The sequence below is a fragment of the Castor canadensis genome, chromosome X (genome assembly GCF_047511655.1).
Source record: "Castor canadensis chromosome X, mCasCan1.hap1v2, whole genome shotgun sequence".
Lineage (NCBI taxonomy): Eukaryota > Metazoa > Chordata > Mammalia > Rodentia > Castoridae > Castor > Castor canadensis.
The window spans coordinates 92328891-92344202 of record NC_133405.1 but is presented as its reverse complement, the minus strand read 5'-3'; the positions used below and the strand labels follow the sequence as shown (position 1 = coordinate 92344202).

Genomic DNA, 15312 nt, shown 5'->3' with positions numbered 1-15312 from the left:
ATCTTTCCAAGTAGCCCAACAGGTAAGAGCCCCAGAATAAATATTCACCTTTTCTAATGATTTCCTAATACAGGTCTTATCTCTACAGATGCTGTTATTTACACACATACGGCTGGCCCATGGATTTTCTAATCACAGGAAGCGATTACAAGCTGTTCAGGCCAGACTGCATGCAATATCTATATTAGGTGAGAGGTCACTAATGAACATGCCCTAATTATGCAGTTTGGATGTGATTTCCTTTGAACTTCAAACATTCTTGCTCATTGAAGTTACCTAGGGTGGCAACTGAAATCATAAACTTAATAGTATTCTAAGTTGCTAACTTAGTCTTTACACTTTATTATAAAAGGGTGTATAGTGACAACAAGCATATGAAAAGGCATAGTGGAGTTATATCTAGTAGTAATGTGTAGAATGAACTCTTCATTCACTTTTTGTAGTTCCATTTCTAAAATCTTGACCATTGGTACATTTAATAGGGGAATCTATGTATTGGGTGGGTATATAGAGCTTATTACCATATTTGATTCAGTTCTCTAGAATTCTATGAGTATGCCCTTTAATGCTGACTGAATAAGAATCCTTGTCATTGGGCAGTAGTTTTACCACTACCTTCTTGCCGAAAGTCTTTGTTTCTCCTTTTGCAGTGTATTCCAATGCGTTACAGGAATCAGCAAACAGTATCTTATATAATGGATTGATAGAGGAATTGGTAGATGTCCTTCAGATAACAGATAAGCAGCTTATGGTAAGTTATTTACTAATAATCTTGTATGTCAAGCTCATAACTACCTGCTTGTTTTTCCAAGAGAGTTCGAAAGACCCCAAAACAGATTCTTCGCCCTATTTTACTTCTTTTTCTTTAAGTATTAAACTGTGGGATTTACAAATGTCAGATTTTATGTGTAAATCCCAACAAACTTCCAGCTCCTCAAGCATTTAACAGTAATACTACTTAAAATTTGAGTTTGGTTCAACACCTTGGTTCAGCAATCTGTGTGTCCTATTGACACATTCTGTATTTACTTTCTGTTATCATAGGAGATTAAAGCTGCTTCACTACGAACATTAACATCAATTGTCCATTTGGAAAGAACTCCCAAACTCAGCAGTATTATTGACTGTACTGGAACTGCGTCTTACCATGGATTTTTGCCTGTGCTTGTGCGGAACTGTATCCAGGCCATGATTGGTAAGGTTTGATGGTGATTATTCTGGGCAAGAAGAGGACCCTGCCAGTTTAACACCATATTATGAGTTTACTCTTTGTTTTCCCCCTCTCCCAACCTCCCTTACAGATCCTTCCATGGACCCATACCCTCACCAGTTTGCCACTGCTCTTTTCTCTTTTTTATACCATCTGGCCAGCTATGACGCTGGTGGTGAAGCCTTGGTCTCCTGTGGAATGATGGAAGCCTTACTGAAGGTAGTTCCTTTCTTTCTAAGACTCTTGGGAGGAAATCAACTGAGAGTTCAGAATTGCAAGTTTGGCATGTTTCACATTGAGAACAATAATCATAAGAAAGTATCCAGAAAAAGTTATGCTTACCTTTGTAGTGTAGCTTTCTAAATTTCTCAGTGACAAAAAGCAGACACTTCCATTTTTAAGGTTTTTTTTTTTTTTTTGTTCCTCCTGGCATTGGGGCTTGAGGTCTAGTCCTACACCTTGAGCCATCCTTGCAGCCCATTTTTTGTGATGGGGTTTTTCGAGATAGGATCTCACAGGACTATTTGCCCGGGCTGACTTTGAAGTACAATCCTCCTGTTCTCTGCCTCCTCAGTAGCCAGAATTATAGGCCTGAGTCACTGGCACCCTGCTCATTATTGAGAATTTGTTGTAGTTCAGCACAATATGATAATCAGTAGGCCCTGGGTATTAGTCAAGATGTTGACACGTTTGCGTGTTCATGACCCAAAGTACTTTGTAAATGTTTTTGTAATGGTAATAACTATGTGCCAAGCAGTGGACATTAGCCTTTATTCCTGCCTAAATATTTTATTTAATACTGTGAATTAGTCAATGCCCACTTCTTACAAGGTTGAGTCCCTGAAATCTTAGAGCTATTGCTTGGCAAACACAAAAAAATCAAACACGGTTTTTCCCCCTATATTGTGTTCTATTATTGGTGTCCCATGCTTCATGTTTACAAAACAAAGCAATTTTTACAGCTTTGTGTCTTTCTGATTGTTTTTGTCTCTCTGTCCCTGATAGGTCATAAAGTTTCTTGGTGATGAACAGGACCAGATAACATTTGTCACCAGAGCTGTTAGAGTGGTTGACCTCATCACCAACCTGGACATGGCAGCTTTTCAGTCCCATAGTGGACTTTCTATCTTCATCTATAGACTTGAGGTATTATTATCTAAGGAACACTTTACATATATTTATATAAACCCAGGAAGTAACTAACAATCCTAAAGATCCATCTTATCCATGTTTCTTGAAACCAATTCTTCCATTACAATTGTTTTTAATCCCTGAAAAAAATATATATACACACACACATATAGATCTAGATATAGCATTTTCTTACTATTTCCCTTGATTCTAGCATGAAGTAGATTTATGCCGTAAAGAATGTCCATTTGTGATCAAGCCAAAGATCCAGAGACCTACTACCACCCAAGAAGGAGAAGAGATGGAAACTGATATGGATGGTAATTTGTAATTAAATTGGTATTTTTATGTATGATATTTTCCCAATCATAAGGTACACAATTTACTTGAATATATAGTCTTTGCAACAAAATTTTTTATTCCCACATGATGTGCAAGTTTTTAGAATAGAACTGCAGAGAAAAGCAGATGGTACAGATGCAATGACCCCGTAGTGACTGATGCTATTCTGTTCTATTTCAACACATAGTTCATGTTTTCTTATGTATTGGTTCATTATCTTATTGTCACTAAAATATAAGCTCCATGGTATTGGTCTTTTTGAGTTCTGCAGTGCCTGATACCCTAAATTTGCTTGTTAAAGATGAAGAATATAAATTCTAAAATGGGACCTGTGCAAACATTATCTGGCTATTTTGAGAAGGGAGAAGACAGTGTATCAGAAAGGTAGAAGAGTAGTCTTAATTTTCAAGTTATTATGACTATTTTTTTTAACACTCCCAACCCTTTCCTGATGCATACATCCTAATATGGGTACCAAAAAGAAAAATTGTTCCCCAAAACAGCTTTCTAATAAGTTATTTCTTTTTTTCATTTTGGCAGAACTAGAGTTTGAACTCAGGACCTCACACTTTGCCAGGCAGGCACTCTACCACTTGAGCCACTCCGCCAGGCCTTTTTTGTGATGGGTTTTTTTCAAGATAGGGTCTTCCAAAGTATCTGCCCAGGGCTGGCTTCAAACTGAGCCAGGGCTGGCTTCAAACTGAGATCCTCCTGATCTCTGCCTCCTTAGTAGCTAGGATTACAGGCCTGAGCCACCAACACTCTGATTTTTTTCTTGATAACCCATGTTGTCTTTACAGATATCTGTTATCGTGATTATGGTAACTGTGTTAGAATTTATAGTGCATTTATTTTTACTACTAAATATCTATAGGTTGCTATTTTTTTTTCTCTTTGGGCTAGTTATCTATGCATCTTGCTGACCCAAGAAGCCCTCTTGCTCTGTTTATAGTCCATTGTGAGCAGGTTGGCCAATTTGAGATCACAAGTACTGAGTACAGTATGGCATCTACTAATTGATATGTTACAGACCACTATTTAAAGTCTCACTGTTTATTATAAATCAGTGGTTGTCAAAATTTAGTAAGCAGAAGGATAAGAATACTATCTAAAGATTCAGACAGCTGTAATGCTTAATTCAGTAAGTTTACCAAATGAAGACCAGGAGATCTGCATATTTAGCAACCAATTCAGGTGACTCTGATGTACTCTTAAAAAAATTTAATCAGTGAACAAGTTATTAAACCATGAGATTGTGCTTCCCATATGTAAATAGGCACATGCATTCGTATATGTATAAAAATAATTGGAAGACTGAGTATGGTGGTACACACCTGTAATCCCAGTACTTACAAAGCATATCACAAATTAGAGGCTAGCCTGGGCTACATATCAACTTTTTTTATGTGTTCCAAAACCCACAAAAAATGTTAAAAATAAATTTTAAACTCAAACACTACTTATATTTGGAGGGGAAAAATTTGTTTCAAAATTATAACGTGACTTATCATCATGGTTTTACTATGTTTTAAAAATTGAGTGGCTGTATGTCTTCTACTCAACTAATTAAAATTATTTTATTCACATGTCTAACATAAAAGTCCTTAGTCCACTCACATACCTACTAGCTTAGTGTGGCTCTTTCCAGGCTCCTTTTGTATTCTTTCTATGTTCACATGTGTGTATAGTTTTTAGAAGAGGAAGATGAGATAAGTGTATTATTCACTTGTATTGTTCATTCTATTTATCCATATTTTCCCTATCAACATTAAGCATTAATGTTTTAGTGTTTTGTGTTTATTATCACCCCCCTTTAAAATCTCTAATACCCACCAACAATATTATGAAATTGCATGTTTTACATCATTCATCTAACCTCAGTGGAAGAAATTCTCTCAAAAAATCCTTCCTTTCACAGTTGCTTTTTATTTTATCTAGTTTCTTTACTATAACTTGTACTTTAGTTGCAGATGTGACTATGGAAAGCAGTCCAGGGTCATCCTTAGCTATTGACCACCGGCTAGATGTTGAATTAAGGGTGTCAAGTTCCAACAGCAACGCTACCATTTCTGGCCCTGGCCCTGGCCCTGGCCCTGGTCCTGGCCTGGGTCATGGCTCCCGTCCTGGTACGTAGACACATAGTGTCTGATTTATTATGCTAGATTAAGAAGAGAGTTTTAGAAGGTGCTTACGTGGTATAATTGGAGGCTAGTTTGTAGTAGCATGCCTTGTATCGCATTGTTTTATTACATTAACAATGAAAACAAATATGTTGAAGGACAGGTAATACCCAAAACAGGAGCTATTTGGACAGTTAGCTCTCTTTATTTCATAATTTCTCTTTTTTTAATTTTAGGCTTCTGATGTTAGTAATGGTTTTGGGACATCCTTGGTGATATACTTTTCCAATTTCTCACCAATGTCCAGAGATCTCACTTTAAATGTCTGTTATTTTTCTATAGGGGATATAGATGGGTTTCTTGAAACTTGTATTATATATCTGCTTATTGTGTTTAATGGTGAGCCCAGCATAATTCTTTTGCTTTTTTCCATGCCAGGAGTCCAGTGTATTCCACAGCGAGCAGCACTTCTCAAATCCATGTTGAATTTCCTCAAGAAAGCCATTCAAGATCCTGCTTTCTCAGATGGCATACGGCATGGTATTTGATTCTAGATACATTTTTCTCTGGTTGTTTGTGTCTCTCAAGAGACTGATTTTTTCATACTGTCCTGACATCTACCCTTCTTTTAAAAGGCAGGCATAGGAAAATGCCATGCTGTTTGTAATAGGTTTTAGTTGTTGGTATCAGTTTTCCCACATCTCAGGGTTGCTTAAGTTATTTTCATAATGATTCACACCACTTTTCCCACCCCCTTTTCCAATTTTCAGCTATTTACTTCCATCCTATTATCCTTCTCTCACACTTTCTTTGTTATTTTCTTAACCCACCGCTATAAAGCTTATTGCATGGAATAATTTTTAAATTTCCTGGGTGCTGGTGGTTTATGTCTGTAATCCTAGTTACTTGGGAGACTGAGATCAGGAGGATTGATTTTTGAGGCCTGCCTGAAAAAATAGTTCTTGAGACCCCCATCTCCAAAATAAAGAGGAAATTAAACTAGAGGTATAGCTCAAGCTGTAGCATGAAGCTCTGAGTTCAAACCCCATTACAACCAAAATAAATAAATATTAACAAGAAGAAGAGACAAGTAGGGACCCAATCCTATCTTGTTTACCATAGCATGACATATTGCTCCATTAAAGTACTGCCAGACTGATCATATTCTTTGTAATGTTCACTTTCTTTTAGTGATGGACGGTTCTCTGCCTACCTCCCTGAAACACATCATCAGCAATGCAGAATACTATGGTCCATCACTCTTCCTCCTGGGTAAGCAGATTTAAAAGTGTTGGTTCTACCAAGCTGGGTTAACCTGTTTTATATACTTCCAGGACTTCACTATCCACATTTGTCCACTGTATGATACTATGTCTTTCTTACTAGTGATAATGGGAAGTCAAGAGTTCATTTTCAAATAAATGCCCTTTTCTTAGACGCCAAATACAACTTTTTTTGAGGTACTGGACTTTCGACTGAGGACTTCAGATTTGATAGGCAGGCCCACTACTGCTTGAACCATACCTTCAGCCTGCCAAATACAACTTTTATATGCAGTATATGTTGAATTGATGATGAGTCCTTAACCATGGTATGGAACATCCATCAGAAAACTCTTTCCATTCTCAGAATTGAATGTTAAAGCTATAGACTATAATATAGAAAATTGTTTTGCACTGCAGAAAATACAGTTTTGGAGACTGAGTAACTTGTAAATTATTTGTAGAAAATGTTTTTGCACTTTGACATTGGCTTTGACTTTTGCTTGCTTTTTTTTTTTCTTTTTCTTTTTTTTGGGTTACCTACCTATCCTTGTGTGCATTGGCCTTATCATGTAATCAAGGTCCTATCCCCGTGTTGTGTTTGCCCTTGATCTAAAGTCCGCATATGAGGGAGAACATACAATTTTTGGTCTTCTGGGCCTGGCTAACCTCGATCAGGATGTTGCTTGCTTTTTAAACCTGATTCTTATTAACAGGTATTAAAGTACCATATATATTTACAACATTTTGCTAAATATATAAGCTCTAGAACTCTGCTTAAGGGCTGAGCATGTATTTCAGTGGTAGAGCCCTGACCTAGCATGTGCAAGGCCTTGGTTGGGTTGAATTAGAACTCTCCTTAAAACTATGAATGATTTTATTCCAAGATGCAGAAATAGAGAAAGCTTCCTTGTATTAAAAGCATGTATTTATATATTTACATATCTATAGTTTTTATATCTGTAGAGAGTAACCTTGTGATCTTACAAAATTCTCTTGTTTTGTTGGTATCTTAGGAATTCTACATAGTCTTGTCATCTGCAAGTAAATGCTTTTACTTTATTATCTTTGTCCATTTACTTTTTTATTTTCTTAACTGCACTGTCATATATTTCTGACAAAATTTTGAGTAGAAACGGTAAGAATGAGCCTCTTTGCTTTGTTTCTGTGAATTTAGATGGAAAAACAGTGTTTTTAAGTGTTTTGTTGAGGTGGTTGGCTGTACTTAGTTTTGTACTTGGGGCATCATGTTTGCTACACAGGTACTCTACTGCTTGCTGCATGCCTCCAGCAGATATTTTATTTTAAAGGTTTTATTTTTCTTTATTAGGTTGAGAAAGTTTTCTTGTAGGGCAGGGAATCTGTCCCATGGTTAGGTTCAGATGGCAGAACTCATGACTAGTCCTTTGGTATAATTTTTTTTTTGTATAGTAAGAGTAATAGTAAAGCTTATTAGGAAAGGAATTTAGTATTACACAATAAAAGTGGGCAGAAATGGATAAATGGGGGGGATACATTTCCTGCCCTCCACATGGGAAGTTGAGAGTAAGACTCCTTCTAAGGTATGATTTTAAAAGGTTAGATATTTACACTAGAAGGTAAGTCCAAGCCAAGTAGATAGCCAGGAAAACAAATCAGTGGGGTTTGAGAATCTTTTGGAGTCTTAATACTGTATTTGGTGGATGTTTTGTTTTATTGTCTTATTTGCTGAACTGTCATGGCTCGCTTTTCTCTATGGATCTTGCAGTAGGAGCTTTGTTTAAAGTATAATATCTACCTTACTATGCCAATAGATACTTAAATACCAGTCTTTTATTAGCTCTCATAGGGGCTTCTTCTAAGGGTTGAGCTATTTGTTTTATGTGGTGTTCTAGAAGGAGTGGCATTGTCTGAGTAGCCTCTGTGAGTTGATTCTACTACTCCAAAGATGGTGATTAGGCCCAGTGTTCCCTTTTGTGGTGGTACTGGAGTTTGAACTGAGGATCTCATGCTTGCTGGGTAGGAACTCTATCACTTGAGTCACTCCTCCAATCCTTTTTTCGTGTTTGGCATTTTCAAGATAGGGTCTTTTTTTTTCCCTGGCTGTCTTCAAACAATCCTCCTGACCTCTGCCTCCTGAATAACTCAGCCACCAGCACCCAGCCTTGTTGCAAGTCTTCATGAAACCAGCAGACTTTATAGCTTGACCTAAGATGGCCATAGGACACAAATTAGATTGTAAAAAGATAGGAGCAAGCAAAATGAGTGTAAGTAGAGTGTCTGATCCTGCTGAGTAGATACAACATTGGAGAATTAGCCCAGGACGAGTTGAAAAATGTAGATTCTTAATGGCACTGTCACCTATAACATAAACAAGCTTCCTTTTCTACTGGATTTCCCACCCAATAAATGCATGCCCTTGTGCTTTTGTGTACCAGTACCCAAGTACCCAAAACTCTTGAAAATCTTGTTCATTGTGGTTACTCTCAAGACAAAAGCTGGAGTCTTTGAATTATTATTTAAACCTAGTTTGGGTCTTTGGCTATAATTTGTCTACTATTCACATTTCAAGTGATTTTTTAAGTATTTAATGTAGATATTCATTGTTTTCACAAGAATGACTTATTAATGTATAGTGTCCTTTTTTTTATCTTAAGGAAGGACTTCCTGCATTGTCATATGTGTTGTGATCACCAATGTTTGTTTCTCTTATTCCTAAAGTCTTACACTTCCTGTTTTCCAATTTCTGAATCTTGTGTTTTTATATTCCTTTCTTTGTAATGGTTATCCTGTTTGGACTTTTAAACTTACTCTGTCTTGTGCCAAACTAGACAAAATAAGAACTTAGCCTATTTTAAATATCATTCCTTTCTCTTTTTTTTCCTCATTTAATAACCCTTAATTTTCTCTTAGATTCATTTTAATTTTATTGAACTACATCCTGAGACAGGGTGTCATGACATAGCCCAAGCTGGCCTCAAACTGGCGATCCACCTGCTTCAGTCTCCTGAGTACTAGAATTATGGGCATGTGCACCATGCCCTACTATTTTTTAAATTTTAGACTTTTTTAAATTTCAGAACTTAGTGGCTTTTGCCACATATATCCTAATGCTGCATCTTGTAGATAACAGTGTCCTCAGACTGGTTGTTATTTTGTAGGGAACTTGGCTTTTATTTCTGGAAAATCTTTGCCATTTTCTCTTTACCCTTGGAATTTACAAATATCAACAGTTATTCCTATTTCTTGTTATTTTTCTCACACAGTACTTGGTTAAGCCTTCTTTTTTAAAAAAAAGTCTGCATATATTTTTTCTGGGAGCATTCATCAATTCCTGTTAATGCATATATTCCCTTCCTGAAACTGTAGTACCTTCCATAATTATCTTTCTTTTTTTGATGGGACTGGGATTTGAATTCAGGGCTTTGTGCTTGGATAGCAGACACTACTGTCTGAACCAAACCTCCAGTCCTTGCTTGGGCTGGCCTCAAACCACAATCTTCCTGATCTCAGCTTCCCACGTAGTTAGGATTATAGGCATGAGCTCCCAGTGCCCTTCTTACTTAAGTTACTTGGTTCTACCCAGAGCTGATTTCTTGGTCATCTATTGACTTTTTTTTTTTTTTTGGTGCTTTCTCTGTGCATGCTAGGCGAGGACTCTTCTACTAAGCCACACCTCAACCCCTGTGAATAATTTTCAAAGCAGATATAAACTGTCCATATGTACAATGAAATTGTGACATTGTATTTTGACCTCTTAATAAAAATGTAACAGGTTTGATACCATAGTAACCTCTAGTAAAACACTAATTTTAGTTTATTGTTATTTAATTTTAATGACACCATAGAAATTATATATTTCTACAAGTGTAAGTCAGTGGAAATGTGGTGTGTATAATAGGAACCCAAAAACAGGACTTAGACTTTTCATAACTATATAGCCAATCAAGAATGCCAGGCTGGTGTAGTGGCTCAAGTGATAGAGCACCTGCCTAGCAAGAGTGAGGCCCTGAGTCCAATCCCCAGTACTTGGGGGAAAAAAACACCCTAATGCATTTTATTTATTTTGGCAGTATTTTGGGGTTTGAACTTGGAGCCTCATGCTTGCTAGGCAGGTAACCTATCACTTCAACTGTGCCCTTTGCACACCCCCCCCACCTTTTTTTTTTGCTTAGTTATTTTTCAGGTAGGTTCTCATGTTTTTTTGTGTGTTTTGGGGGTTTTTTTGTGCCTGGGACCTGGTACCATGATCTTCCTACCTCTGGCCTCCAAAGTCACTGGGTTTGTAGGCATGAGATACCATACCTGGCCTTTCACTCATCTTGAAGTAAAAAATCCTATGGTTTCTTTTAGATGTCATATCACCATAAATGAGTTTAGTTTTACAAGGTCATGGATATTGTGTTATGCACCTTCTTTTTCAGGTTTTAAAATCTTTGGTCATAGAGACCTTGAATAAAAGTCTTTGTTTTGGTGGTACTGGGGCTTGATCCTTGAGGCTTTCACCTTGAGCCACTCCAGCAGCCCTATTTTTGTGATGAGTTTTTTTGAGGTAGGGTCTCGTGAACTATTTGCCTGGGCTGGTTTTGAACCTTGACCTTCCTCATCTCTGCCTCCTGAGTAGCTAGGATTACAGGTGTGAGCCACTGGCACCCAGATTGAAAATTTCTTGACTATAGTGTCAAACTAGTCATTAACATGTATTCTAAGGATTCTTATACTGCCAATGGTCGTTTAAAGTTTCTGAATAACCTTTTCACAGTACACTTTATCTATGTTCATAAGCTAAGTTTACATTTGCTTTCACCCAGCAAACCTGCATATTAAGTATTTTTCCTGCTTAAGCATAAAAGATGTATATTTAGATTGATCAGTTTTCACAGTGGATGATTGTTTTTAGACTTCATGGTACATACATTTAATGGAATATTTTGCAGCCATTTAAAAAGAATGGTATGTAGTGATAGAGGGAAAAGTGTATTGCAGATGAAAACAAAGAAAATTATATAACATTATAACCTCATTTATGTATAAATATGCCGTTTTTATTAGTGATTACTCTCTGGTGGAGTGATATTAGGAACTTACATAGTTAAGTGCAAGAATTTAAATTGTTACACATTGAGTATTTTTTTTTACGCTTTTAGTGTTTTGCTTTTAATACCTGTGAGGAGTCTTTCAGTTTCCTATATTTGTCTCATCTTTTTTAGCTACTGAAGTGGTGACTGTGTTTGTATTTCAAGAACCATCACTGCTGTCCTCACTCCAGGACAATGGGTTGACCGATGTCATGTTGCACGCACTGCTTATCAAAGATGTGAGTCCTTTCTACTGCTTTAGAGATTTTGTTCCATGTATACTCCTCCCATGAGACATCCATGTACCCATGCTTGAAAAGCAGTCTTACTGCATGAAAATCCTATTTCTTTGGTATGACTTTTATATCTATTTGCATCCTGGTTGTCAGAATCTCTTCTGCTTTGGTGTTTGTCCCGGCCAGATTTTTCTAAAATGAATTCTTTCCCGACTGAAGCTCTTATTTAGTTGCCTTCTAGCCCACTTTGTTTTTGCTCTAGGTTCCTGCTACACGTGAAGTCCTTGGCTCTCTCCCAAATGTATTCAGTGCACTCTGTTTGAATGCCCGAGGTCTTCAGTCTTTTGTACAATGTCAGCCATTTGAACGTCTGTTCAAAGTTCTTCTGTCTCCAGATTACCTCCCAGCCATGCGTAGGAGGAGGAGTTCTGATCCCCTTGGTAAGTTGCTAGTACTTAATTTTCAATAGAGTATTTGTTCATTTGGCAAGGAAACCTTTCCTTGACTGTAAGTACATATTTCTCTGGCTGTGTATGGTTAGCTTAACAGAAATTAATCACCATACATTATATTAAAGGTAGGAAGGGATACCTCATCCTTAACCTCTCTGCTCCTGATATTTCCATGTTTCTGAACATGGAAATATTTACTATTCTGCTGCCTTGGTGCAGCTAAGAAACACTACTGTCTAGTGATCTCATGGTGTTAGGTTCCAATATCTTACATCTCTAAATAGTCACAAAATTGATTTCCATCTCCATATACTGGATTACCGATCATTGAGTTGCAAGAAGGTACTGCTCCAGAAAAATACCGGTTTCTAAAAATGTGCTTTTGTGTAAATATATGAAGTTCATCAACCATATTCCCTCAACTTAATCTCCTTCATTCACCCTCTCTACCCCATCAGTACCCCCCCATGCACACTGTACCTGTTTTACAGTATTGTCTTTCATTTTCAATTTCTGAGTTGATGTATGCAGGGGCTTCTCACTCATATATGAAATAGAACAATGAAACCTCTTGCAGTTGCTTTAAATGGGGTGGGGTAGGGGCCGAGACGGAAGAGATGGTAGGGGAGATCTAACCAATGCACAATGTAAGCTTATTTGGATTTTGTCACAATGAATCCCCCTGTACAACAAATGTATCCTAATTTTTTAAGTGCTTTCTTTCTTAAGAGGTTTAGGCAAGAGAAATGGTTGAGTTTAGGAATTAGAGGCAGTCTGGGCAATTGAGACATACCTCTCACCTTAAAAAGGAAGAAAAAATCTGCTATGTAGTTCCAACTACAGGCGTAGCATTCCAGGCACTATTCTTTGTTGGATTAATGGCTTATTCTGCTTCTTTTTTTTTTCTCCTTACCACTCTCACTCTAGAATACTAGCTCAGACTTTAACAGTATTGATTGCCAGGTTAAAATATAGCACACATAGTTTAAAGTATGTTTACTACACTGATTTCTTTCTCTTCCCCAGGATTTTCTTTGACCAAGCAAACCTGAGTGTTAGTTGCTTTGAGTCAGTGATGGGAGGATGGAAGCATTATGTGAATTCATTCAAGAAAGTGTGGTATTAGACAATCTCTCTCACACACACAGCTCAGTTTCTTCTTTCCATCTTATGTTGGAACAAAAGTCTTTCTAACAGTTCAGTTTTTGCTTTTAGGAGATACCGCATCCAATCTGGGAAGCGCTGTCGATGAGCTCATGAGGCATCAACCCACCCTCAAAACAGATGCAACAACTGCCATCATAAAGGTAGGGACTGATAGCTGTGTCCATGGTTGTGAGACAACAATAAACAGAGATTTTTTTTAGAGAAAGGTCTGGCCTACTGGAGATCATTCTGATTCTTAGAGAAAGAGCATTATGTTTGTTTCATTTTCTCCATATTCTTAGGCTTGTCCCTTGCAAGAAAAAAAATGAAATCATTAGTTCAAATCTTATCTGAAAGAAGTCTCTGTTAGTTCCAGCCTTTTTAGACTGATAATTATTTTCCTAATAAAAAACAATTCCTCCATTTGATGTCTGTGTCTACATATTGCTTTTTTATAATATTAGCAAGTGGACAAGGCTTAGGTTCTGTTTATAAAAGCTTATTATCCTTTCTGCCATTCCTTTCCTTGACCTCTTCCCTTCCACATTTGTTAACCCTGTCCTTTTAGGACTCTTGAAACTAACATATGAATTACTAAGGCTTGGTGAATTAGGACAGAGAGTCAGGTCAGTCAGTCAACTTAAATAGCTATATAACCTTGAACAAATTATTTCACTTTACAGAACTTGTGTTCCCTTGTTTATAAAATAGAGATAATGACTGCATTCCAGTAATTGTTTATATAACATGTTTGTTAAGTGTTTTGGCAAGTTTATCGCACATAGAAAATGCTTGCCAAATGTTGCTTACTCCTTTATTACTAGTAAGTATTCTTATTCTCATTGCTATCCAGTTACTTGAAGAAATCTGTAATCTTGGAAGAGACCCTAAATACATTTGTCAGAAGCCTTCAATCCAGAAGGCAGATGGCACTGCTACGGCCCCTCCCCCGAGGTCTAATCATGCTGCTGAAGAAGCCTCTAGTGAGGATGAGGAGGAAGAAGAAGTACAGGCCATGCAGAGCTTTAATTCTACCCAGCAGAATGAAACTGAACCTAATCAGCAGTAAGTGTTCACAAGACAGGTTGTTGGGTGTGTTTTAGTATCTTTTTCTCTTTTTGAGGTGCTGGGGATGGAACCCAGAATCTCACACATTCTAGACAAATGTTCTGCCACTGAGCTACAGCCTATCCTGCATCGTGTCACTTCCATCTGAAAAAGTGAGATTTATATTAGATTATTTCAGTGTTCTTTCTGGCAATAAGAGTATATAAATTTCTCTTTCTCTGACCCTTGGAAGTGTCATTTATGCTTTGGTATTGAATAGTTCTTTAGGAAGCTATCTTTTTTAAAAGCTGTGTGTTGAATTAGAGTTCATCATATCAAGTTGATGGGCTTTTGCACAGTGTACTTATTTTTCCTTTGTAGATTTGATATTGCACACCACTGACTACTTGACTCAAGCACATTTGAAACATGTTGCACGTTGAAAGCCTGTCTCCTAGAAAGTCTTTCAGAGTGAGGGGATTCATTGTTAGCTGATTGGTTTTTTTGTTTTGATTTGTTCATTGGCTGTTTGTACCAATAAGGCACAAGGCTTTGAAATGTACTTTATCATTATAATCAGGCAGAATGATTTTTTCTCATCTCTGTTTACTTCATTGTCTTCTATTTAAGATGCAAGGGGGTGAGTGGGACTTAAAGTCTGGTGGTAATGGATAGTCTTCCAGGCTCTTTAAGTTTACAGTTTTTACATGCATGTAAACTGTATACCAGTTGAAATTTTTTCCACATTTTTTGTTTGATTTTTTTTCTTTATTTTATAATTTTTACATTTACTTACATGTGTATACAATATTTGGCCCCCCTCACCCCTGCTGCTAGGCAGAACCTGTTCCACCCTCCTCTTCCCAATTGTGTTGAAAAGAAAACATAGGGGATAATAAGAAAGACACAGTGTTTTTGCTAGTTTGAGACAAAGGTAGCTATACAGAGAGATTCCTAGCATTGCTTCCACACACTGTGTGTTGCAAACCACATTGGTTCATCTATGCCAGACCTCTTCACTGCTTCCTGGTCCCCTTCCCATAGTGGCCTCTGCCAGTTTAGGATTACTTTATTCACTCTTCTACAGTGGGCACATCAACCACATTCAAATTTTAGGTTTCCTTCTCTTTCCCTATTCCTTCCATACACGTTCTCCCCTTAGGGTGTGACCCATATCCAGTAATATTACTGCATATGTTTTAGGTCTATAATCCACATATGAAGGGGAGAACATGTGATTTTTGGCCTTCTGAGCCTGGCTAGCGTTGCTTAAGATGATCTCCAGTTCCATCCATTTACTTGAGAATGA

At 37.2% G+C, this 15312-nt stretch overlaps 1 protein-coding gene across 16 annotated transcripts in view; it reads left to right on the top strand.

The window, feature by feature from the left end:
- Huwe1 (HECT, UBA and WWE domain containing E3 ubiquitin protein ligase 1) overlaps positions 1 to 15312 on the top strand; it is a 152416-nt gene that overhangs the window by 64112 nt on the left and 72992 nt on the right. For 13 of the 16 annotated variants that reach the window (XM_074063879.1, XM_074063880.1, XM_074063882.1 and 10 more), the window contains 13 exons: positions 74 to 188; positions 651 to 751; positions 1045 to 1195; positions 1302 to 1429; positions 2216 to 2356; positions 2556 to 2661; positions 4648 to 4809; positions 5242 to 5343; positions 5995 to 6075; positions 11255 to 11361; positions 11621 to 11798; positions 13026 to 13117; positions 13810 to 14021. In XM_074063879.1, the coding sequence (XP_073919980.1) occupies positions 74 to 188; positions 651 to 751; positions 1045 to 1195; positions 1302 to 1429; positions 2216 to 2356; positions 2556 to 2661; positions 4648 to 4809; positions 5242 to 5343; positions 5995 to 6075; positions 11255 to 11361; positions 11621 to 11798; positions 13026 to 13117; positions 13810 to 14021 (1676 nt within the window). The remainder of the gene's footprint in view (positions 1 to 73; positions 189 to 650; positions 752 to 1044; positions 1196 to 1301; positions 1430 to 2215; positions 2357 to 2555; positions 2662 to 4647; positions 4810 to 5241; positions 5344 to 5994; positions 6076 to 11254; positions 11362 to 11620; positions 11799 to 13025; positions 13118 to 13809; positions 14022 to 15312) is intronic. The other 3 variants (XM_074063894.1, XM_074063888.1, XM_074063887.1) reach the window with 2 other exon arrangements.